Below are 23,753 nucleotides of genomic sequence, written 5' to 3' on the forward strand. Positions count from 1 at the left end.
TGCATCACTTCAATATCTGACAAAAGGACCCTGAACAAACTGATCAACATCTTGGACAATGAGTGTCACCCACTCTATTGGCAGAAGAGCCTGATCAGCTGGAGACTTCGCTCTGCCTTGCACAACAGTCAGACTGAGGAAGTCATTTGTCCCCAGGGCCATTGAACTGTTCAATGCTTCACTTAAGGGAAGAGGAGAGATAGACTTCTCTGCATAGTCTGTCTGCCTCTTCACCCCCTCCATGTTTGGATACTGTCTATCCACTAGCCACTTTTTACCACTGTCTTTCTGCCTCATTGTTTGCATGCTATATTAGCACATTAGAACATATGCATAACCCCTCCCTCCATGCCATAGCCAAACTGTTGCCACACTTATTCCTTTTCTTAAAATAGTTATATATATAGACTTTATTCTTGCACTGTTGGACTTACTCATTTGCACTATCACCATGACCACTATCACCATTGCACTATCACCGTGACACTCACTCACACAGAGCACCTTACCTTACCTTACTATGCACAGAGAATCACAGGTCAGTCCCTGCCTCAGTCATTGCAAGCGCCTCTTGATTGATTAATCACCACTATGTGGATTAGAATTTGTATTTTAGTATATTCTTTATCTATTATTATCTATTGAGGGGTTAGGTGCCTTGCTCAGGGGCACTTCAGCCGCGCCTACTGGTCGGGGTTCGAACCGGCAACCATCCGGTTACAGGTCCGAAGTGCTAACCAGTAGGCCACGGCTGCCCCCCATATCTATCTATGTCCTTTTGAGTTTAAATAGAATTTTGACCATGCATGCACTGTCCAACCATGATCTCAACACCACTATCAGAACACAGAACAGCCTATAAGTATATATATACTCTTTTAATCCCGTGAGGGAAATTTGGTCTCTGCATTTATCCCAATCCGTGAATTAGGCAAACAAACTCAGCGGCGCTCGGGGAGCAGTGAGGGGTTAGGTGCCTTGCTCAAGGGCACTTCAGCCGTTCCTACTGGTCGGGGCTTGAACCGGCAACCCTCCGGTTACAATATATGTGACTCACTCAGACTTGAACGGAGAATACATTCCATAGAGTGTGTGAGAGAATGGAGAACGGAGAATATACACCAACACTATGTATTTCATATAGGTGCAAATTAATATGCCATACATGAAAAATGTTCAGCATATATACTGTATGTATGGCCATAGCCCCCATAGATTAACTTGAAGGATATTAAGAAGACAATAGAGTGTCTAAACCACGGTCTCTGAGAAAAACACATGAGGGTGAAAATGAGGTTTGCCTGTTCAGGTGCAGAAAACCTTATATGCTACTACCCAGGCTTTTGGTGGCAATGTACTGATGTTTTGCTCTCCCCCTCCAGTGAAGTGTTAAAACTCATTTCTGTTTGAACTGCATGATGTTCACAACTGGTGAGAGAGAAAGAGAGACAGAGAGAAAGGAGGGGGGAGAGGCTTGAATGTTATGGCTCCAAAGCATAGAGATAAACTCTGGCCAGGCCCTTAGGAAAAACTGATGTGGAAACCATTTTCTCTTAATGTTTGCAATGACACACAGGCTGCAGACACACCAACACACCAAGGACAGTAATCCTCAGTCATGTTTCTATCGAGACACGGGGGCGGACAGCAAGCCTGACATTTTCATCTTTTCTCAGAGGAAGAAAGAGACAGACTGCCGTCTAGACACATGGGTGAGAGAGTGATGCTGACATCACTTTTATCAGTGACTTGAGTGTGTGTGTGATATGGTCTGGCTCTGTGTGTGTGTGTGTACACTGCCTTTCACCACCAATGTTGCAACACTGCCATCTGGTGGCACTGCGCCAAAAAGCCTTTCATTCACTTGCTGTCATACACACAAGCTTAATAAGAGGAACATTCAAAATCCTACAACAATGGTTGGTGACATCCGCATATATCACACCATACACCACACAACTGGACACGAGTCTATTTGACATTTTTATTAAATATCTAATTCGGCATCAGCACATTATTCACTTCATCTCAGAATGAAGTGTCTCACCTCAGCACTTAGAATCATGGAAGTTTTACACAATATCTCTGACACCCTCTTCCTGTACGTATAACTTTTTTCTTCAGCAAATAGAACGACATGGTGAACCGCCCTAACATGCACAGGACACTCCTGCAGCAAAGGCATCATTAACCTCTGGTCCATAGAACATTTACATGTTTGGACCACCAGAGGGCGCATGGTTGGGCAGGCATACCTGAAGATCAGCTGATCACCACCTGAAGGCCTGGCTGACTGGTCAATTACTGAAATAACATGGTTGTCAAAGTCTATCACTTATGAAGCAGTTTGCCATTTACTGCCAGAAGGCGGTATTATCCAGTTACAACTGGGAGAAAAGATCTGCGGCATTGTCCACATTCACTGCCTCCTTGGGTGGCTTCCTCACCACCTAAACAAAAAACAGACAAAAACAAAATACTTCCTTCAAGTCAAGTCAAGTCGGCTTTTATTGTCAATTTCTTTACATGCACTGGTCATACAAAGAATTGAAATTTCGTTTCTTACTTTCCCATGCAGACATAGACATACTATAGACATAGCCATAGACAATAAACATTAAATTAAAGTGCAAGACTGAAATATAGAACATGTATGTATCAAAATAGAAATATAGGACATATATATAAAAAAAAAAATAGAGGTAGTTGTGTTGTATATTTAGTCTTGACAGTTACATGAAGTTTTGATATGCAGTATGCAGTAGTTCCTTAGGAGTTTGCTGGTGCCAGACTCGGGTGCTGTACTGGTTCTGCCAGCCGCCATGCCGATTAGATCTCCACATGTTTTTAACCCTTAAAGGAGTAGGTTTTTGAACGTTCTAAGTTCCGCAACAATTGAAGGTTCTAAATTGCTATGTTGAATTCAATGAACCCAGATATTCTTTAGAACGTTCATTTCTCAACATTCCTGGTGTGACGGTACTCCTTTAAGGGTTAAGAACTTTATTCCATGTATGTATACTATTTGCTATATTTATTTGCTCGTAAAACATAATTACATAATGGTACATAATTCCATAGGGTTATCATTTTAATTGTGATAGCCTAGCTATTTTATCATTATTAACATAGTTGTTGCTAGCTTCTTCTGTTGAAAAGACATTTGATGAATAGCCTACTGCAGTAGCTGATTGGAAATGGAGGGAAATTTGGAATGGAAGGTTTTTTCAATGAATTCAGTTATGAAGACAATATGAAGTCATATGGTCATACTATGTGTTTTTTTTACAGTGGCGTGCTCTTTTCCTAATGACATCACATGCCTAGATAAGGAAACACTCACACGGATATTCTTGCTCTTCTTTTTCCCCCATTCAAAAAAATAAAAACTTCACTTCCTTGTTAGTTTATCAAAAGCTGTTGTTCACTTTGTGTGAATGACGCTATTTTCTCCATCTTTCTATTTTCAACCGTGGGTTCTTTTGAGGAAAAAATGAGACCACACTAATTATAACTTTTGGGACCTCCTCAGGTCTGGGTAACAAACACAAAGGAAAGGTTACCTTAAGTAGCCAAAAAAATATATCAATACAGCAATATATTGCATGATTGTTTTGCAATGTTCTCGATACTTTAACTAAAATATTAAATTGTACAAGTCATACTCCAAATATACTCATCTGCCAATCTAACATACCAGAGTTCATGACTAAACATAAGAATAAACACCGAAATGTGTCTAGAAACACTGAAATATGCATTTTTTTTTTATTAAAATCTGTTTGTTATTTCTTCAGAGGTAAGGAAAAGATATTTGTAGATTTTTGAGAGGTGCTACTGACTCAGTCATTGTGAAATGCAGTCATTAATTCCAGCTTTTTGTGTTTTTGTTCTTCTTCATTTACACAATACTTTAGCAAGTATTGAGTACAGGGCAATTCCATGCAAAACTGTCAAATCCATAACGGCAACACAATACCATGGTTGTAGAATTCAAAAAATGTCTGTCTAGGAGCGCTTCCTGGACTCAAATTTGTTTGTTTGAGGTGCTCTTTGGATGGGAAAATGTAGATGAGAGAAAAACAGGGGATTCCAAGGCACTCTCAATTGTCAAAGGTTAAAAAGCCTTTATTTTGTTGGCTTGGTTACATGTAAACCTTTACAAACGCGTCAGAGTTCTTTTTAGTTGCCGTTATGGACGTGACAGTTTTGTGAGGAATTGCCCTACAGCTGAATTTCAGAATTGCTAAAATGTGATATTATCGCTATCGTGGGCAAAGTAACTCCACATTTTCGGCTCGTGGGTTACTCTGTGATTCCCACCCCACCACTTCAAGTCAGCAATGGAAGGAAACTGGTTCAGATCTTACCTGAGCTTGCTTTTTAGGTTCCTGAGCGACATTTTTGGAGATACTCTTCACATCACGCTGGACCTCGGAGAACATCTCGTTCAGGTTCTCCACCTTTTCTTTCTTCAGAGAGTTGATCTGTGCAGCAGAGAGAGTAGTCTCAATTTAATAGGACTAATTGTGTTCACCGTATTACCACTACTAAGTAGACTCTAGAAGAGGCATTTCTTACAGGAATATTATTACAAGGATACAAGGATACAAGGAAGTTTATTGTCACATGCATATAGTTACTGGAAGTAAGAAATGCAGTGACATTATGTCTGGTGTCAGCCCATTTGTGCATTTATGGGGGGGGGGGGGGGTAAAAAGTGCAGTAGAAGAGGGGTTTAGTAGATTAAGTGGCAAGAGCTGCATAAGAAAGGTGGGGGAGGATTGGGATTGGGGGGGGGGGGGCACCAACAAGGAGCACCCAAGAGCAACATTTTTTTTATTATTGATAGGAATCTTGTTTTTTGTATATTTTGATACATTTTTGAGACATAAACTGCCCGGCCAAAATAAAGGTCACACACACACTAGTATTTTGTTGGACCGCCTTTAGCTTTGATTACAGCACACGTTTCCTGTGGCATCGTTTCCACAAGCTTCTGCAATTTCACAACATTTTTTTTTTCGTCCAGCGTTGCATTCATTTTTATTGCCAAGATCTTATATTGATGACGGGATATTCAGACCACTGTCTTCGGACAAAAGTCTTCTCCAGCACATCCCATAGATTCTCAATTCACTCTTTCACAATTTGAGCCCGACGAATCCTGGCATTGTCATCTTGGAATATGCCCGTGCCATCAAGGAAGAAGAAGAACAAATCCAATGTATGGAATAACCTGGTCATTCAGTATATTCAGGTAGTCAGCTGACCTCATTCTTTGGGCAGATATCATTATCATATCATTGCTGAACCTAGACCTGACCAACTGCAGCAACCCCAGATCTATTTGCTTACCGTAGTTAAATTCAGGTGACCTTTTTTTGGCCAGGCAGTGTACTATACAATACAAATACAATATAGAAATAGCAACACTATAGAGTAAGGATATTAGAGATAGTACAGAACATCATAGAATTATTGTCCACTACCACAGAACTATAGAAATCTCATAGTACTTCTAGGATAAATGCATAATGCACACAACGAGAGAGAGAAAGAGAGGGGCGGAGGAAGCTGTGTAGTCCACTACACAAGTACACCCATTTACTCAGCGAAAATATAATTTTACTCACGTGTTTGAGAGATGTTTTGACTGGTTTTGTTTTGCTTTTGGGTTTGAACTGTTTGCTTGCCACCTGGAAAACATTCATAGGCTTCTTCCCCTTCTGTTTGTTGTTCTTCCCCATGACTGCTTGTAGGATCAGTTTATCCTTTTAAACTCTTAACTGGGAAAAAAGGTATTCAGTAAGTTCAACAGGAGGTATTCAGTAAGTTCAACAGGAGATCACTGTACTAAAGGCACAAATCCGACATTGACTGAAAAACCTGTTAAGTCTAGGTTCTCAAAGTTTGTTTATGCATAATTATGATAAACCCATCATCTGTAGCACACAGAGCTAACCAGCTAGGAGACATAACGTTAACTTCCCAGCGCATTGACATAGTTGGCTCAACAGCATCAAAAAACAAGACACAAATCAACAGTCTTTGTTTATTCTCTGCGTTAAAATTATACGTTAAAACGTACCTTAATTGTAAAGTATACATTTACCTTAACGTTGCGCAGTTCAGGTCCACATGGCAAGCGTCTGTATGATGACAGTGACGTCAACATCTCGGGTGCTTCGAGAGATTCTGAAAGTGATTAGTGGAGAGTCGGTAGCGCTATCGCCGCCCCACGGTATGGAGGAATGAATGAAACATTTCTAAAACTGTGTTGATTAGATGTAGGCTACAGTCAGAGAATGTCTAATAAGGAACGGGCTCTGCTACTGTTTTATGTTTTAATATAACACACCGCTTTGACAACATTGTATGAAGAGCCATCATACTTACATCCAATAGCATCGGGCTACTTTTCAGTAAACAACCCCTTACACAAACTGCCCTTTTAAATCATTATTAGTAATAAATTACAAATTATCATATTTAAAAAGGCATTAAAAAATGATACAGCATATCTAAGTTCATGTACAACAGTGTCCCACCCCTTAGGATGGGAAGGAGAACTATCTAAATAAATTAGGGGAAGTTTTCCTGACACTGCACAGTTGTCTGAGTTTGTTTACTGGATGCGGGTGAGCACTGAGCAGGTGTGAAGATTTGGGTATGCTCTTTCTGCGAAAGTGTGTTTGCTTAGGGACTCCCTCCACCCCCACACACCGTCAAGATGTCTCTTTATGATAATGGGGAATTCCTCTGTCATTTAGTAGAGACTGACCACTATGCACTTTAGGCAAATAATTGCCAACACACACACGAAAAGTGTGCATGCTCCTAGCTATCCATCATAATGACTAATTCACGCAGAGTTTTGGTGATCTTTTATGTCACACACTGCACTGTGTCACTTCCTGTTTCAAGCGAATTTTATGTGCTTGCCTGTTGTAAATTTGGAAGAGGGCAACAGTGTTGAGAGAGCCCCAGCTGTTTAACTCATAGGCCCGGGACACATTTAGGGAAATGGGGAAAGTACCTCTTTGTCCCACTCCGTCACTCACACACAAGAAACACCCAGCAAGCAGTCCTAACGCTAGCTCTTCCAGAGAAATGTCACACTGCCCTCAGGTAAGGAGAAAATTATATGTCATTAGCCATCATCGATCAGCAGAGAAACCACCTGTTATCCCTTGAGGGACAGATATAATAACCTCAATCCACATGTAAAATTGAGTCATTAGTACACAAACGAAAAACAACAGACATGAGTGAGCATCAGTTTAATTCCGTCCCCGTGCAGTAACGGTTCATTTTCATTCGGTTATAAGGAAAGAGTAACACTTTTACAAAAGAGAATTTCACACACAAAAGGCTTGAGAATCCCACACAGAGGACTGTGAACCCAGTCTAAATATCTATCTATCCCCAGCTCACATAAAATCAAATAAAATCATTTACATGGTAATTATATGTTTGTATACATATTCCATGGGAACAACATCAACAGTACAATACACAGATTGTTCAATCATTGGTATACATGTACTGCCATAATAGGTAGTGTATCCATTTGGAAACAACAATGCCATGTTTATACATAACCACTAGTGCAGAGAGCATGAAGAACATGTCCATCAATATTTGGATCTGTAATTCTTCCCTTGTGTTAAGATCCAAATAAAAGCATTGAAATGAGTGTATGTGTGTTCATGTGTGTGTGTGTTCGTAAGCACTCTAACTGTATTCTGCGCTGGGGGGGCCCCTCACCAAGTGGTAGTACCCAGCCAAAGCTCCCAGATCCAGGTACAGGGAGCCCCCCTTCTTAGTGGGACTCCAGTCTTCAGAGTTCAAGGAGGAGTCTGCAGGGAATACATCAAAGGTTAGTAAGCGGAGCTGTGCGGTATCTGTGTGTGTTATATTTGATGAAACACCTGGATGATGATTGGACTAATATTATTTAAGGGACTATACATGTCTTGCATCTCTAAGTGAGTGAGTAAGTGAGTGTGTGTGTGTGTGAGTGTGTGAGTGTGTGTGTGTGTGTGTGTGTCTGTGTGTATGTGAGTTTGAGCGTGTGTGTCTGTGTGTGTGTGTGTGTGTGTGTGTGTCTGTCTGTGTGTATGTGTGTGTATGTGTGTGTGTGTGGGGGGGGGGGGGGGGCATGTCTAAATAGTGACCTTACTAACCCTGTGTTGTGTCGGACGTGTGGCTGCATTGTGAGAGAAATGGTCGAGCCACCTCCCCTAAGGCGGAGTCTAGGCTGTTGTAGCGCGTCTGATTGGTTGTGGGGTGCAGGGCGTGGTGCTGCAGCAGCTGGGAGGCGGAGCTTCTGAGAGCGGGGTTCCTGTGTAGCGCGCTGTGCAGGACTGACCTCAAGGGGTTGCTGCAGGAATCTGGAACCTCCTCCAGAGGAGGAGCATATTTATGAATCTGACAGGGAGAGAATCCAAAATGGAGGAATTAGGACGGATGGCATTTCAGCCTCACAGAAAGTAATGTGACCGACAAATCCAGCCATACAACTAGTCACCTGCACACTATAGGGAGACAGAGATGATAATGCGCACATTACATAAAAACACCTTCACTCTAACACCTATACAGTTCCTCCCACATTCAGTAACACATGCAAACATGAAGAACAAAAAATGCAAATGTGTTCCATCCAGTTGCACAACTAGTTTAGTCTACACACACACTCGCACACACACACACACATGTGCACACACACACACACACACTTATAGTCATAGAGCTGTATATACACTCTTTTATCCCCATTTAAATGATCACACATGTTCATTCAAGGTGCACGCACAAAGGAAATTCAAAGCAGAAGCTCACATGAGAAAAACAGAAGCAGAAATGAGAAGCAGAAGTGGATGGGGCACATTCTTGCTTAAAAACAGGAAGCTCTGTATCTGACACAGAAATCATGGGATGGAGAAAAGTCCGAGGTCTGAGGCAAAGAAATGGACCCTTTTCAGTTAAATGTACATGCAACAATCATTTACCCCCTTTTCTTTCTGCAACCATGGTAACTGTGGCTTGTGACCATAAACTATTGCAGTAAACGTTCCAAATGTTCAAGATCAGGCATGTCGAGCCATTTGGCTTATTCTGCTTATTTAGCTTATTTCACTTATTCCGCTTATTCCGTTTAATACATTTATTCCACTTATTTGTTTCGTTGCTTAAAGGAGTAGTTCCCAAACGATGCACTGCAGCACACTGGTGTGTCATGAGGGCTGTGCAGGTGCGCTGCAGAAAAACTCCACATTGAAGTTTTTTTTTATTCTTAATAATCATCAACAATTTGTCCAAAATTGTAGGCTATTAAAATTTCATGAAATTTTCATTTGCATTTCATGAAATTACTTCTAAACAGATCTACATATCTGAGCTATGGGTTCACACATAGCCTCCCGACATTATGTGTCAACTAAAGGTTTTTTGGTGCCAACGTGCAATGGAGTTATGTTGTTAATTAATATGATGGTGGTGTGCTCTGGGATTTGCTCACAGTAAATAGTGTGCCACGAGAGAAAAAAATGTTCAGGAAACACTGGTTTAGAGGATACAGAAGTGAAGCTAGATTGCCAATAGACAGTTTGTCCACCGCCTACTTGTCTGACTAACTCTAACCCTTTACTGGAACTGGTAGATGAAAATTAGTCCCCACGGTCCTCTCAGTCCCTGAAGTAGTAGTGCAGAATAGTGCACACTAACTAGTGACTAGTGTGCATTAAGATTGGATGGGTGACGTAATGCCTAATATCACTCAAGTAGAATCATTAGTTTGTACTTACTATACATAATATCACTAAAGAAGAGCCATATGTCTATGTGAAGTATGTACTTACTATGTACAGGTAGGATGTGTAGGCAGTGAAGTATGTACTTACTATGTACAGGTAGGAAGGGTAGGCAGTGAAGTATGTACTTACTATGTACAGGTAGGAAGGGTAGGCTGTGCGGGGGAACCTGCGGACCCAAGGAGCGCTGCCCGTCAGCATGTGGATCATAGTGGAGCCCAGACTGTAGATGTCCGTCTTTGTGTCGTGGCCTCCACACAGAACCAGCTCTGGACTCATGTACATCTACAAACACAAGCGTGCGCGCACACACACACACACACACACACACACACACACACACACAGACAAACAAAAAAGCCCATTAGTTAATAAAAGGGTCATTATAATACTAATGGTCACTTACTATAACCCTGTTCAGTAATCTGCAATATGGTTAACGTAACACATGCACACATGCAGACCAACATACTGTATATATATATACACAGCTCTGGACAACATTAAGACATCAGTGCAAAATGATCAGTTTCTCTGATGTTACTATTCATAGGTATGTCTTTGAGTAAAATTAACTACTGACAACAATTCTCCCAAATCCCAAAATAAAAATATTGTCATTTAGAGCATTTATTTGCAGAAAATGACAAAGTCAAAATAACAAAACAAAAAAAGACGCAGTGTTTTCAGACCTCAAATAATGCCATGAAAACAACTTCATATTTATTTATATGCAACACAATACTAATGGAAGAGTGTGTGTCAAAAATCAATATTTGGTGGAATAATCCTGATTGTCAATCACAGCTTTCATGCATCTAGGCATGCTCTCCACCAGTCTTTCTCATCGCTGTTCAGTGATTTTATGCCAGTCCTGACTCCTAGCACAACAATTCAAGCAGCTCAGCTTTGTTTGATGGCTTGTGACCATCCATCTTCCTCTTGATCACATTCCAGAGGTTTTCAATGGAGGTCTAGAGATTTGGTTAGCCATGACAGGGTCTTGATCTAAGATCATGACTTAGCTGTGTGGAACGGAGCATTGTCCTGCTGGAAAAAACAATCCTCAAAGTTAGGGAACATTGTCAGAGCAGAAGGAAGCAAGTTTTCTTCCAGGATAACCTTGTGCATGGCTTGATTCATGCGTCCTTCGCAAAGACGAATCTGCTGAATCATCACCGATCCCTAGGGGCCTGTTTTGAACCATTCTCGCACTGCACTTCACCCCAGCTGCCATTTGCCATTCTTTTGTAGGTCACTTGATGTCATCCTACACTTGCTGAGTGACATTCGAATGAGTTGACGGTCATCCCGGTCAGTGGAGAGTTGTTTGACGGTCATCCCGGTCTGTGGAGAGTTGATTGACGGTCATCCCGGTCAGTGGAGAGTTGATTGACGGTCATCCCGGTCAGTAGGTTTGTTGTCCCTAATGTCTGCTGCTTGACCTTGTTGTTATGAACCACCGTCTTTTAAGGATCCGAAATTTTAAAGATGGAAGCAACCTGACACTCACTGTATCCCTCTTCCAGTGTACTGTGTGTGTGTGTGTGTGTGTGTGTGTGTGTGTGTGTGTGTGTGTGTGTGTGTGTGTGTGTGTGTGTGTGTGTGTGTGCTTGTACTTGTGCTTGTGCATGTGCGTGTGTGTGTGCGCGCATGTCAACAGCAGCCTTACCTCGGTGCCTCGCAGATCTCTGGGAATGTACACATCTTCGGTCATCTGTACACTCAGGCCAAAGTCAACAAGCACGGCTTTAGCTGACATCAGTACAATGTTGCTCGCTGAGGAGACAGACAGACAGACAGAGCGAGAGACAGATGCCGTGGGATGGAGAGAGAGACAGATGGCGAGATCAGATATGGAACACATATGGAAACAAACAAAGGACACAATATCTAAAGATCATTTTTTAGGTTTTGTTTTTGTATGTGTGTGTGCAGACATAGGTCCTCATGTGGTTTCTTCTGTGAGGGTGGCAGTGGACAAACACACACACACACACACACACACACACACACACACACACACACACACACAAACTCAGAGGCTCGTTCTGGCTCTCGCCCACCACCCCCTCAAATGGAATTTCCAGAAACTTGAAAGCAGCTTTGACTGCAAGCCATGCCTTATGGGTGGTTACCACACACACACACACACACACACACACACACACACACACACACAACTACCCTGTACAGTTAAGATGCATGGATACAACCCTGTAATTTTACATCTGAGTGTGAGTCTGAGTTGTTTCCTCTTAATGACCTACTTAAGAGCTTTTACAGGAAACTACTGGCCCTTCTTTACCTTTGCTTTCAGTGTGTCTTTGCGCGTGTGTGTGTGTGTGTGTGTGTGTGTGTGTGTACACAAGTCAAAGGCGTGCATCAAAAAAACAATAACACAGGAAGGTCTATGTAGCCCCCGCGCAAACATACTGCATGGCTGCCAGCTAAGCGGCAGTGTATTAGTGAAACAAGTTTGCATAGTAGGCACTATGCAAACAGGTTAGAATTTGACTAGGCACTGAGTGGAGCGTTTATGGGGGCTGTAAACGCTGTGCAGCAGGTACAGGGTCACGTGTTGGACTTTCCTAGATGTTGTTTACATCCTGTGTTGTGGGCTTGGTTGGGGTGGTGATAAAGCCCTGTGTGGTGCGGACTACTGATGCAGAGCAGTACTTGTAGCCGGGTAGGTAGCGTTTGCCAGGTGCAGCGTTGTGGCTAAGAAGCTGGGTTAGAATGCAGTAGCCAGGTGCAGCGTTGTGGCTAAGAAGTTTGATTAGAATGCAGTAGCCAGGTGCAGCGTTGTGGCTAAGAAGCTGGGCTAGCATGCAGTAGCCAGAAAAAGTTCTGGGTTCAATACCCAGTTTCCACTGTTGTGCCCTTGAGCAAGACACTAACCCTGAGTTGCTCTGGGGACAATATAATCCCTTGTGATATAATTAACATATGTAAGTCACTTTGGACAACAGCGTCTGCTAAATGAATAAATGTAAATAGGGCGGGCCTTACGTTTAATGTCGTGGTGGATGACCCCGTGGCCGTGCAGGTACTCGAGGGCCTGGAGCACCTGCCTGGTGACCCAGATGACCTCGGCCTCTCGCATGGGGCCGCAGCTGTCCAGCTTCTCCAGCACAGAGCCGCCCTCGCCGGCCTCCATGAACACGTGCAGCGTGCGCTCCTTCAGGACTGCCCCAAACAGCTGCGCCACGTTCTCGTGGCCGAAGCGCGCCTGGATCTCCACGTCTGAGCGCCTGAAGTGCTCTAGTGGGATCTGGAGAGTGAGGGTCAGGGTGGGGTGGAGTGGGGGTCAGGGTAGGGTGGGGTGGGGTGGGGGTCAAGAGAGAAAGATGGCAATAGGAAAAGAAAGGGAAAAAATATGGTTTCAGAAAAACAAGAAGCTAAAGGACATGTGACATATGTTTACCATCCATAGTCAAACATGTATTCTGTATACATGTATGCATATATGTGCGTGTGTGTCTAGCTTGTGTGTGAGTGTGTGTGCGTGCATGTGTGTGTTTGTGTGCGTATGTGTTGCCCCTGAGAGTGTCTCACCAGCTTGCAGGCCATGCGCTTGCGTGTGACACAGTCCTCAGCCAAGTGAACTCTCCCAAAGGCACCTTTGGGAATGTGGGCCGAGTCAACACTCCTGTAGTTGCGTTTCCATGGAAACAGGGACACCTCAGAGTCGAGGCGATAGTGGCCGTTCTGAACGATCATGTCTTTCTGTAAGGACAGATTATGCTGAGTATGACCACCTAACAAACACACACATACACATGCACACACACACTTCTACTAAGACACCTACTTTTACTTACACACACATATGCATGCACACACACACACACACAAACATGCAAACACATACACATGCACGCACACACAGACATACATACACACACACACACACACACACACAAACACAGTAAAACAGGTAAATGTACAAATGTAAACTCCCTCCCTTTCTCTCTCTCTCTTTCATACATAACTGAGTCCTCACTCACCTTGTTAAGAAGCACCCCTGTCTCATTGTTCAGGTGTACGAGAGAGGGTGCCTGAACCCCATGTGCTGTGCCTGAGATCCGACTGATGAAGGCCAGCAAATCAGTCACGTTCCCGTATTGCACATCTCCTTCTTGGCCTGGCGGACATGTCGTCTGGTCAAACACGTCCAGCGTGTGTGTCCCTGCTGACTCCTGGTCTGTCTCCTCTTCTTGCGAGACACCCTCCTCACTGGACCCTGCCTCCTCCTCCTCCTCGTCTGGGTAAAGGTTCTGAAACAGCTCAAGAACTTTCTCCATGTCCAAGTGGTTCAGTAGAAGTTTTATCCCAATGTTGTTATTATCATCATGAAACTCCATGCTGCAGCTTCAGTGCAGATCACACACTCGGCAGAACAAGTGCATTCTTCTCTGTAGTAAGGGGAGAGGGGGACAGATTTAGGTTCAGAAAACGACAGGGCGTTTCCTGCTGCGACTGCAATTCGATGGATTACTTGCAAATAAGGGGCATTCCTGGACATGAAGGGAAACCCGGAAATACCACCCTCCCTCGCAAGCATATCAGCGTCAGAATCCAGTGGAGCGCAGCCGTAACGCATGGCATAAAAAAAGACTTACACATCTCACTGTAAATTACCTTGATGAATATATTATCTCTTTTTAAGTGCACATATAGAAAAGCAGTGCGCACTGCAGGGACACATATGCAATTGCGTGATCCTTTCATAAATATTTTTGGAAACTATTCATGAAAATAAAATATTAATAAACAAATATCACATGATCGTTTTATGTATAATTTTGAGGAAAAAACGTATCACAAAACAGCCATGATAATTGGAAGTCGCTAAGCCAATCGACATTCTCGAAAAATAAACCATTTTTACAACTAAAGTGTATGGGTAAGATAATCAATGGAATGAAATGGCAATAGTTGCATAGTGTATAGTAAAACCTCACCTCAAATTCGTACCAATCTCAGCAATCTCAGGCACATCGTCTCGCTCAGCAGTGACTCCGACGGAGTCATCGTGGACACTGTATAGTTTAAGAGGTGACTGAGCGCACTTGTTGACCGAGAGAGAGAGAGAGAGAGAGAGAGAGAGGAGGGGGTAGAGAGAGAGAGCGAGAGTTGCGATTAACAGGAAAAGTAATATCTTGCTTCAACCAGCTCGTGTCGTTTGCGTTTCGTTTTTCTTTTCCTTCTCTCATTTCACTGGTATCTCCGGGACTATTAGCACGCTCTTGGTTGTGAACATCAGCTTTACCTTGGAGCAGTATCTACAGTCCCCGGATTCACCTGACCTGACAGACCCGTTTCTTAATTTCCACTGCGTCAAAGCATTCTCAACATCTCTCCCCTACATGTCATTGCTTAACCACACGCAGGAACTGATAACAGGCAGCTGTTTTAGACCTCTTTTATGTTAAAAGAACACATTCTGCGTCATGTATTTGGTCTTAGTCACGCACAAAGGTTGTAATTTTCTGCATTTTCTTGACTACTGTAATAACCTACCAGTCACCCAAACTCTCTTTGATTTAAAACACAAGGGAAAGACGAAACAAGTCAGCAGAAATTAATCTTAAAACCACAAAGACGGAAGGCCGAGAATGTGCAAAGGGTTATGTCATAGTCTATAATAATAAAAAGAAAGAGGCATATCCTAGGTTATAGGCTAGCCTATGCCAGGGGTTCCTAAACTTTTCCATGACAAGGCCCCCCAAATACTAGGTTCTGGTCAAGGCCCCCCTTTTGCTAGATGAAGGCTATTAAACCCATAAACAATACTACCGCAAAATTCTTCTCATATCTGTTTAGCCACAAACACTTCACGATGGCGCATAGGCCTACAGTGTGTGAAAATTACATTCGGGGCTTTCTGCTTGATGCGAGCTGTCACAGTGTCACTCCATTGTAATTCATAGCAGCAGAGGTGGACAAAGTAGGCTACTCAATTTCTTTACGTCAAAGTAGATACTCCCAGTCAAAAATTACTCCACTGCAAGTAAAAGTTGCCAAGTCAAATGTTTACTTAAGTGAAAGTATGCAAGTTCTACAAATACCTAAGTACAAAGTATTTCTCTGATGTATAATATTCATTTTGTCAATGATGTGGTGGTCAGACTTGAAAATGAAATTCACATTCTTTGGTTGGTCACTATTTTGCTACTGATAAAGCCATTTTCAACCCTGTTGTTCAAGGCCACTGTGCTGTTGGTAGGAAAAAGAGCAAGACAATTAGGTACAATATTGACCATTTTCGTAGCAAATTGTCTTGCTCTTTTTCCTATTTATGGTCTTGGCCTCAAACAACAGGTGAAATGAACAGTTTTTTCCCTGTTAATAAGCATAATAATGTATTTTTTGAATTGCTCTGAATTTCTTGAATTTCCCCTTGGGGATCAATAAAGTATCTATCTATCTATCTATCTATCTACAGTATTTATCTGTCACAGTAAATGACTTCCTTGCAGAATTACCATTTGCACTGGGATGCCAGTCTTATTGAATCAAGTGTATTAGTCAATCAACATGACAAAAATATAATTTCTGGGTCTTATCCTTTGGCTTGTAAACAAATCAACATGCGTGGGGTTGGGATTGGAGCTCTGAAAAAATCCCTTGTGTGTGTTTATAGTGACTTATTTAACATGTAGGCTGAGTTACTGTAAAAGTAGATGTATGTGTCACAAATAATTTTCTACATTACCTAACAAAGCCATCATGACCAAGTACAATAGTACATTTACTTAAGTATTGTCTGCCTCTGCAAAGCCGTGGCCCGGACTGAACACACTCCCGACACGGGTTGCTCCTCTGTCATTCTCGTCCCTAATCTGCTTTTGCTTTTCACCCTGAAGGTCAGTTTCTATATGATTCTTTGTTCATTATTGGGCTTAGTCATTAGTCATAGGCCTATATTGATAACGATGTGAAACATTATAGCCTACATTATAAAAACTCATTGTGTATTTTTTTCGGAAGTGCAAATGTGTTTGTATACTGGGAAACTTTCAGTGAACTGTAAAATGAGCCTGCCTGTAATGAAGGAGCAAATCAAGCATAGAAAAACTGACTTTTAAAACGCGTAAACTACTTTCCAAACTTCCCAGCCGCCGTATGCCCGCATGCGCGTGTGTTGTCATTTAGGCTCCTGCAATGGCGGCCTCCATGGGAGCAAGCAGGTTACATATGCGGGGAAATGGGCAATTGTTGAAATGTTTTCAAAGGATACTCACGCCGTCCCAGAGAAGAGCAGGAACAAATGCTGCTGCTTGTCAGCCACTGACGGGTAAGGACTTGCTGTTGGTGTCGTTTTTCTTGGAGAGATGTGTGCCGAACCCCTTGTCATGCGAAAGCTACGGCTACTTTTGCTCAAATGCCGATGGGGTTGCTGTCGTCTGTATCTGTTAGCGTTGGTCTCTCAAAAGACAGTGCGTAAACTGCAACAGTTTAGATGATATTGCAAGAAAGTAATATATCTCACGTAAACTCGATACACTATTATTCTTAACTAATTACTACTCTTGATGTTTTAAGACCACCAAGATGCTGGGAAGTCTTTCCTCGCGCTACAGGAGGAGAGGCGCGAGCGTGCTGAGAGATCTGTCTTAATCAGCTGCCCCTCGAAGACTACAGAAAAAAAGGTCCTGAAGTTCTTGTCCAAATACGGAGCCGTAAACAACTGTTTCTTCTATGACAGCTATGTAAGTCCACCGACTCGTGTAAGCAAGGTACAACTTAAGGTTCAAGTGTAGCACCCTCTCTCGTTTGTCTGTATTCTTTACGTTGAGTGTGTGCTCTCAAACACCAGTAATTTCATCTCGTCTGCCTGTATAACACACATTCACAGCCGTGGCAACATTTGTTGGTACCCTGACAGCTCAATTTTCTCATGCATAGTTGCATGCATTTTGTATGAAATAAAACAAAGAAAGTTTGAGATTGTTTCCGGTGTATTTTTAGCCTGGCGGGCCATCCTATATCATTGAAATGTATAGTCTGGCATCGAACCATTCACCTCGCTTAATCCAAGGGGCGGGCAGAGAATTGTCTTTCAAACTGCCTAGGCATGCAATAGGCCAGCGCTACGACCATATCCGTATCCGGTCGGCAAAACGGCAAATACATCCTTCTTCGAAAGGAATGACTTAAGTGCATTGTGTTGCTCAACTTTCAAAGAAAAGCACAAGTCCAACTTCTCCTAAGTTGACGCCAACGCCGATTCAAACACCCGCTCTTCGTTCGCCATAGCCACCTTCCTTGTTGTTCACCATCGCAGGACATCCACGGTGTTAGCCAATAGAAATCCCTATGGTTTGATACTAGACGTACAGGCTGAGCGAATTAATTTGCCGCCGCTAGGGTGCGTCTAGATTTCTAGGCTAGTGTATTTTACAAAGATACTCTAAAATGGAGAGCTATAGCAGGAGCAAGAACTGTACTGTACCCACACCGCTCACCTACTGTCCCGTGCCACTCGACTACTGTCCCGCGCCACAGTTCCGTCCTGCCACACTGTCCCGCGGCACTGACCTAATGTCCTGTGCCACTTGACTGTCCCGTGTCGCTTGACTACTGGCATACTTCTTTTATAGTTCTGTGCCACTCATCTACTATCCTGCCACTCTGTCCCATGGCACTGACCTACTGTCCTGTGCCACTTAACTGCTGTCCCGTATCACTTTCATATTATCCCGTGCCACCTGCCCACTGTACTCTGCCACTCACCTATACTGTCCCTCAGCACTCTCCTACTGGCTCATGCCACTCGCCTACTGTCTTATGCCACTTGCCTACTGTACCACGACACTTGCCTACTGTCCCATGCCACTTTTAACTAAACCATCCCTAACCCATGGAACAGTTGGCAAATGGCGCAGGACAGTAGGCGAGAGGCGTGGGACCGTAGAAGACGGTAGGTGCACAACCAACAACAGTACAGTCCTCCTACTGCTAGGCAGTGCTCCTACTGTTAGTACAGTGCTCCTACTGTTAGTACAGTGCTCCTACTGTTAGGCAGTGCTCCTACTGTTAGTACAGTGCTCCTACTGTTAGGCAGTGCTCCTACTGCTACGGGTAAAATGGCTTAGGCAATTGGTTGGTGCTCTTAAAAAAGATGACAAATTATTGTATTATTGGCACAGGTGTGTTTTGATTTCGTATTCACTCATTCAGCCTATTTTAATGTGTCATTCCGTGTCAGGTTGGACAGAAAATGAAGATGGTTGCCACACCGTCTCAGATTTTGTCTACATAATGTTTTAAAGTAAAAAAATTGTCACATTTTGTCTTATGATGTTTTAGTTACCTATAAGAATAGTCTAGAAGAAAAGATAATACTCACTGCAAATTGTGTCTGTAGTCTATAAAAAGCCTTTGTGCCCACTGACACATTTCATACTCTGAACACTAAAGTCATTATGTTTCAGTTTATTTTAATACAGTTATACACTTATTACACACTCAAAAAATCATTGTCTTGTAGGCTGTGTTTGGGCATTAAATATCTATAAAAAGTATTACTCCCAGCCTGACCAAACTTTGTAGGATGTAAGACAAACATGTTCTCAGTACAACTGAATCACTAAAAGTTTGTACGGCATGGTCATTGATTATCTGTGTGTGTGTGTGTGTGTGTGTAGGGCACATGCGCTGTGATCGAGTTTGCCAGCAGGGATGGCATTTGCTCTCTCCACGAGGCTGCCAGTCTCCCCAGCATCCAACACGAAGCCTCGGTACCTTTCAAGACCCGCCTCCTTGCACTAAAGAGCACTGGAGTGGACCAATCAGATGGCGCAGCCAGCCTAAAGCTTCACCCCCAGACATCCCTGCCAGTCAATGAGTTGATCCAGCGACTTGCTGCGGAGGAGAGTGTGAGTATGTCCAGGCTCATGTAGGAGTCTCAAGATGGAGACCTTGGAGGAATAATCCAGTGGTTCCTAAGGTGGGGTCTGTGACCCATAGCCAAGGGGTCCGCAAAATAATTTGCTTTAAATGATAAAGTTTATTTTTTGTGCCCCTTTTCACCCATAAAACAAGCAAGTTGTGTCTATTAGCTCCCACCCACATTAACATTTACTTAAACTTCACTCGGGTCATGAGGAACCACTCCTACTGCTGCTTAGCTTGGCTTATTTGTCAGCTAGCTAGCTGATGAATGTGGAGAAATGTTTGAGTCAGTCCATGTCGTCAAGTGATGCAATACGGTCCTGTGCCACTTGCCTACAACTGTCCCACAACAACAAAAACTTGGGAATTGCTGCCTACCGTAATGTTGCTTCAGTTGGCCTATATGTCACAACAATACTGCACAGGGTTAGTGCATATCCAACATTGCAGATCCACCCTTGGCAGAATATTATTAAAAACTTGCATACTGGTGCATGTGACTTAACTATTGACCTACCTCTGTGATTTGTAGTGTATAATATGACTATTAGTTAACGTTGTAAAATTATATAAATAATGAAGGAAACACCATCTTGACCAGGACTTTTCCTGGAGAAAAGATATTGTATCTCAATAGGACCTTTCTGTTAAAATAACAGAAACAGATAAATAATAATGATAAACAAAACAGTATTTAGTGTACAGAGTCTCACATACACTGTCTCCCCTTTTGATCCATAGATAGACCAGCAGCTACATTCCCTGACATCAATACTAGAGCTGACCAATGAGAACATTGCTCTTCGCTTCCTGGTTTGCTCCCTGCTCCAAGACATTGCTGGCGCATTCTTCCCAGAATGTGCAATCAGGCTGTTCGGTTCGACGGTCAACGGCTTTGGGAAGCTGGGCTGCGACCTCGACCTCTTCCTGGATCTGGACACCATCAGTGGCCGGAGCATGAAGAGGGTGAGAACCAAACAGAATAGTGATGTCCTCGTCACTGTGTGGAATAACCACACTACTTGTTGAGTAAACAATACAATAAGTTTACTTAGAACAATACTTCAGGCAAGTGACCTGCATACAGCCATATCATTAGCTTCACAGGCTACTTCATGCGTAATATATAACAGTGCATGACCGCAGACATTCATGCTATATGTCACTGTCATAAACCATGCTGTACACCTTAAACATCACATGAACGTCTGTCTAGGACACGTTCCATCTCAGTCAATATAACGGAAAAAGAGTTCACTCGATATGGATGTTTTAACATGTGTGTGAGCTTGTGTGAGTTTATTCTTGGGTGATGACAGTCAAATGTGTATGTATTCTAGGTATGTGAGAGGAAACCAGTCCAGTGTGTGTGTGTGACGTGTAAAAACATGTGGTGAGAAGTGAATAGTGGTTTTGACAGTTGGGGAACATGGTGGTGGTTGACAATTTGTCAACAATGTTTTATTAGTTTCACTGAAATGGTTTGAGTTTAAAAGAATTCAGTTGCTTTCTTGTCTGTGTCCTGGTCCACCCATGTTTGAATATAAGATGTGCATATTATTAAATTAGGAAAATGATGTTGCCTAGTAGTTGACATTAGGGTTACCTTGTGCACAGTATCGACACATTGCCTACCACATTGTAAGTCATACAAGTGTGCGTGTGTGTGTAGTCCTCTGACTGGGATGTGTGTGTGTGTAGTCCTTTGACTGTGCTGTGTCTCTCGATGCAGTCCTCTGGTCTGTCCCTAGAATACCAGATGAAGAGGGTAGCGTCGGAGCGGACGGTGACCCAGAGCGTGCTGTCCGTGTTGGGGGAGGGCTTGGAGCAGTTCGCCCCTGGCTGTGTGGGGGTGCAGAAGATCCTAAACGCCCGCTGTCCCTTAGTGCGTTTCTCACACCAGCCTTCGGGCTTCCAGTGCGACCTCACAGCCAACAACAGGTGAGACACACACACACACACACACATACACACACACACAAAAAAACACACACACGCGAAGTCCGACGCTTCCGCGAAGTCCATTTATTTCTGATAATGGACGCATCGAAGGGCATTATCCCGTTTATACCATAGTCACTTACGAAAAATGAAAATTGAAGTATTAAAAAAAACATCTTTGTTTTAGAATTTTCGAATGAAAGAGGCAGAAATTGGTGCTTTTACAAGAACTTATAATAGGGAGAATGGCGCTCCTTCCCAGCCATAGCATACCTGTCTACAGAGAACCAGCCTTGCAACTTCATGCTCTTTCAACACGTCAAACTGCGTCAAATGTGCAGTAGCCTATTTGTGTGAAGTTGTGAAATGTTAGCTTGTCAGTCGACAAGGCTCTTCAGATAATATCTATGGCGAAATTTAAACAAATCCACATGTACCATGTACCAGAGGGAAGGGAGCCATGAGGGTGGTATTGACCACGGTTGTGTAAAGCACAAATACCTCTTCCTGGATCTGGACACCATCAGTGGCCGGAGCATGAAGAGGGTGAGAACCAAACAGAATAGTGATGTCCTCGTGACTGTGTGGAATAACCACACTACTTGTTGAGTAAACTAAACAATACAATTAGGTTACTTAGAACAATACTCTGGGGGAGCCCAGTAGCAAAAGCAACAACAAAAACAAAAAGCATGCGAAATTGCACTGTATGCCTTTCAAAGCCCATTAGGAACCAGCAACTAGAAGCAGTCCCTAATGGAGTGTGGCTATCTATTCACACCGTGAATTTGGGTCTGGTTACATCAGGCAATGGAAATTTGCCACTTACTGGGGAAATTCCTTGTAGCAAAATGTAAGCGAAAGTAAAGGCCCATGGGGGTGCCTTTTCAAAATGACAATAGCATGTAAGAGCACCTAATACATTACCTTATTATCAGAGATTAATTTATATTAGGATCGATAGTTCTACATCTCTATCGTAATATGTAGTATTGAAAACCCTAAACTAAGGGTGGCTGATATCCCCCAAAAAAGAAAACCTATTCCTTTACCCGTCAGGGTTAACAGCTGGACATGTGTGTGTATTCCCATGTGTGGCCACAGGGTGGCGATGAAGAGCTCTGAGCTGCTGTGGCTACTGAGTCGGTTGGACGAGCGCGTCCGCTGCTTGGTCTTCGTGGTGCGTTGCTGGGCCCGCGTCCACGGCCTGACCAGCTCCATCCCCGGCGCTTGGATCAGCAACTTCTCCCTCAGCATGCTGGTGGTGTTCTTCCTGCAGACGCGCTCCACCCCCATCCTGCCCACCCTCGACCAGCTCCGTGACCTAGCCAGTAAGAGACGCCGTGCGTGCGTGCGTGTGTGTGTGTGTGTGTGTGTGTGTCCATCCATCATGCCCACCCTCGACCAGCTCCATGACCTAGCCAGTAAGAGACGCCGTGTGTGTGTGTGTGTGTGTGTGTGTGTGTGTGTGTGTGTGTGTGTGTGTGTGTGTGTGTGTGTGTGTGTGTGTGTGTGTGTTTGCCCCCTGTCCTACCCACCTTTGACCAGTAAGCCAGTCAGGAAGAGATGACAGGTGGTGGTGGGAGGTAGTTGTAGTTGCATTTGTGTGTGTGTCTGAAAAGCTACTAGCATTCTAGCAGCTAGACTGCAAGTGGTGTCAGGAGAAAATACCTGTGTCGTCTTAATCGTCATGGCACAGTCACAGAAATTGATCTGTTGGCATATTAAAAGATGATTGGGTGTCCTTATGGTCTTCCTGGAATGTCAAAAGCAGTTTTTGCATACAATTTACAATACTCATTCTACGTTGCAAAATCCATCTGCCAGGCATAGTTTAGGAATGCCGTAATGTGACCAGAGGTCTCATGCTGCAGCGGTGTGTAGAAGTACACTGTTTATCATAAATGTATGAAAAAAATACATTAATTAAATAGTTCATTGTGTGTGTTGTTGCTATTTCAGTATATTCAACGCACCGCTATGCTTGACTGCATTTATATGCACTGGCTTTGATTGATCACGATCATTTAGAGGAAAATTAATTAGTTTTTTTTTTCCCATTAATTGTCTTTCATTCATCTGTGGAAGCAA

At 43.1% G+C, this 23,753-nt stretch overlaps 3 protein-coding genes across 6 annotated transcripts in view; 1 reads left to right on the forward strand and 2 right to left on the reverse strand.

Moving 5' to 3' along the window:
* The window catches only part of map3k8 (mitogen-activated protein kinase kinase kinase 8), a 30,124-nt gene extending 12,749 nt beyond the window's left edge, over nucleotides 1-17,375 (reverse strand). For 2 of the 4 annotated variants that reach the window (XM_042067539.1, XM_042067540.1), the window contains exons 1-8: nucleotides 14,786-15,148; nucleotides 13,829-14,236; nucleotides 13,377-13,547; nucleotides 12,831-13,092; nucleotides 11,491-11,597; nucleotides 9,951-10,103; nucleotides 8,190-8,433; nucleotides 7,715-7,862 (exon numbers count right to left, since the gene is read on the reverse strand). In XM_042067539.1, coding sequence (XP_041923473.1) covers nucleotides 7,738-7,862; nucleotides 8,190-8,433; nucleotides 9,951-10,103; nucleotides 11,491-11,597; nucleotides 12,831-13,092; nucleotides 13,377-13,547; nucleotides 13,829-14,185 — 1,419 coding nt within the window. In that variant the 5' untranslated portion in view covers nucleotides 14,186-14,236; nucleotides 14,786-15,148 and the 3' untranslated portion in view covers nucleotides 7,715-7,737. Of the gene's footprint in view, nucleotides 1-7,268; nucleotides 7,863-8,189; nucleotides 8,434-9,950; nucleotides 10,104-11,490; nucleotides 11,598-12,830; nucleotides 13,093-13,376; nucleotides 13,548-13,828; nucleotides 14,239-14,785; nucleotides 15,149-17,068 lie in introns of those variants that run through there. The other 2 variants (XM_042067537.1, XM_042067538.1) reach the window with 2 other exon arrangements.
* On the reverse strand, nucleotides 1,971-6,243 carry rbis (ribosomal biogenesis factor). The gene is made up of 4 exons (XM_042067543.1): nucleotides 6,116-6,243; nucleotides 5,637-5,789; nucleotides 4,371-4,487; nucleotides 1,971-2,450 (listed from the first exon to the last, which is right to left on the reverse strand). The coding sequence occupies exons 2-4, from the start codon at nucleotides 5,748-5,750 to the stop codon at nucleotides 2,382-2,384; spliced, it is 300 nt and encodes a 99-aa protein (XP_041923477.1). The 5' UTR covers nucleotides 5,751-5,789; nucleotides 6,116-6,243; the 3' UTR covers nucleotides 1,971-2,381.
* Nucleotides 16,943-23,753, forward strand: part of LOC121688144 (mitochondrial poly(A) polymerase) — a 10,950-nt gene continuing 4,139 nt past the window's right edge. The window contains exons 1-6 of the mRNA XM_042067536.1: nucleotides 16,943-17,121; nucleotides 17,370-17,536; nucleotides 19,475-19,705; nucleotides 20,463-20,687; nucleotides 21,454-21,662; nucleotides 22,767-22,993. Of these exons, the coding sequence (XP_041923470.1) occupies nucleotides 16,989-17,121; nucleotides 17,370-17,536; nucleotides 19,475-19,705; nucleotides 20,463-20,687; nucleotides 21,454-21,662; nucleotides 22,767-22,993 (1,192 nt within the window). The 5' untranslated portion in view covers nucleotides 16,943-16,988. The remainder of the gene's footprint in view (nucleotides 17,122-17,369; nucleotides 17,537-19,474; nucleotides 19,706-20,462; nucleotides 20,688-21,453; nucleotides 21,663-22,766; nucleotides 22,994-23,753) is intronic.

This window comes from Alosa sapidissima, chromosome 17, assembly GCF_018492685.1.
Source record: "Alosa sapidissima isolate fAloSap1 chromosome 17, fAloSap1.pri, whole genome shotgun sequence".
NCBI lineage: Eukaryota > Metazoa > Chordata > Actinopteri > Clupeiformes > Clupeidae > Alosa > Alosa sapidissima.

Coding starts and splice junctions, on each gene's coding strand:
- rbis (XM_042067543.1), bottom strand. CDS start 5,750: ATGGGGAAGAACAACAAACAGAAGGGGAAGAAGCCTATGAATGTTTTC. Junction 4,488..5,636: donor TCAAAACATCTCTCAAACAC/GTGAGTAAAATT, acceptor TCTGCTGCACAG/ATCAACTCTCTGAAGAAAGA. Junction 2,451..4,370: donor AACCTAAAAAGCAAGCTCAG/GTAAGATCTGAA, acceptor TTTTTTGTTTAG/GTGGTGAGGAAGCCACCCAA.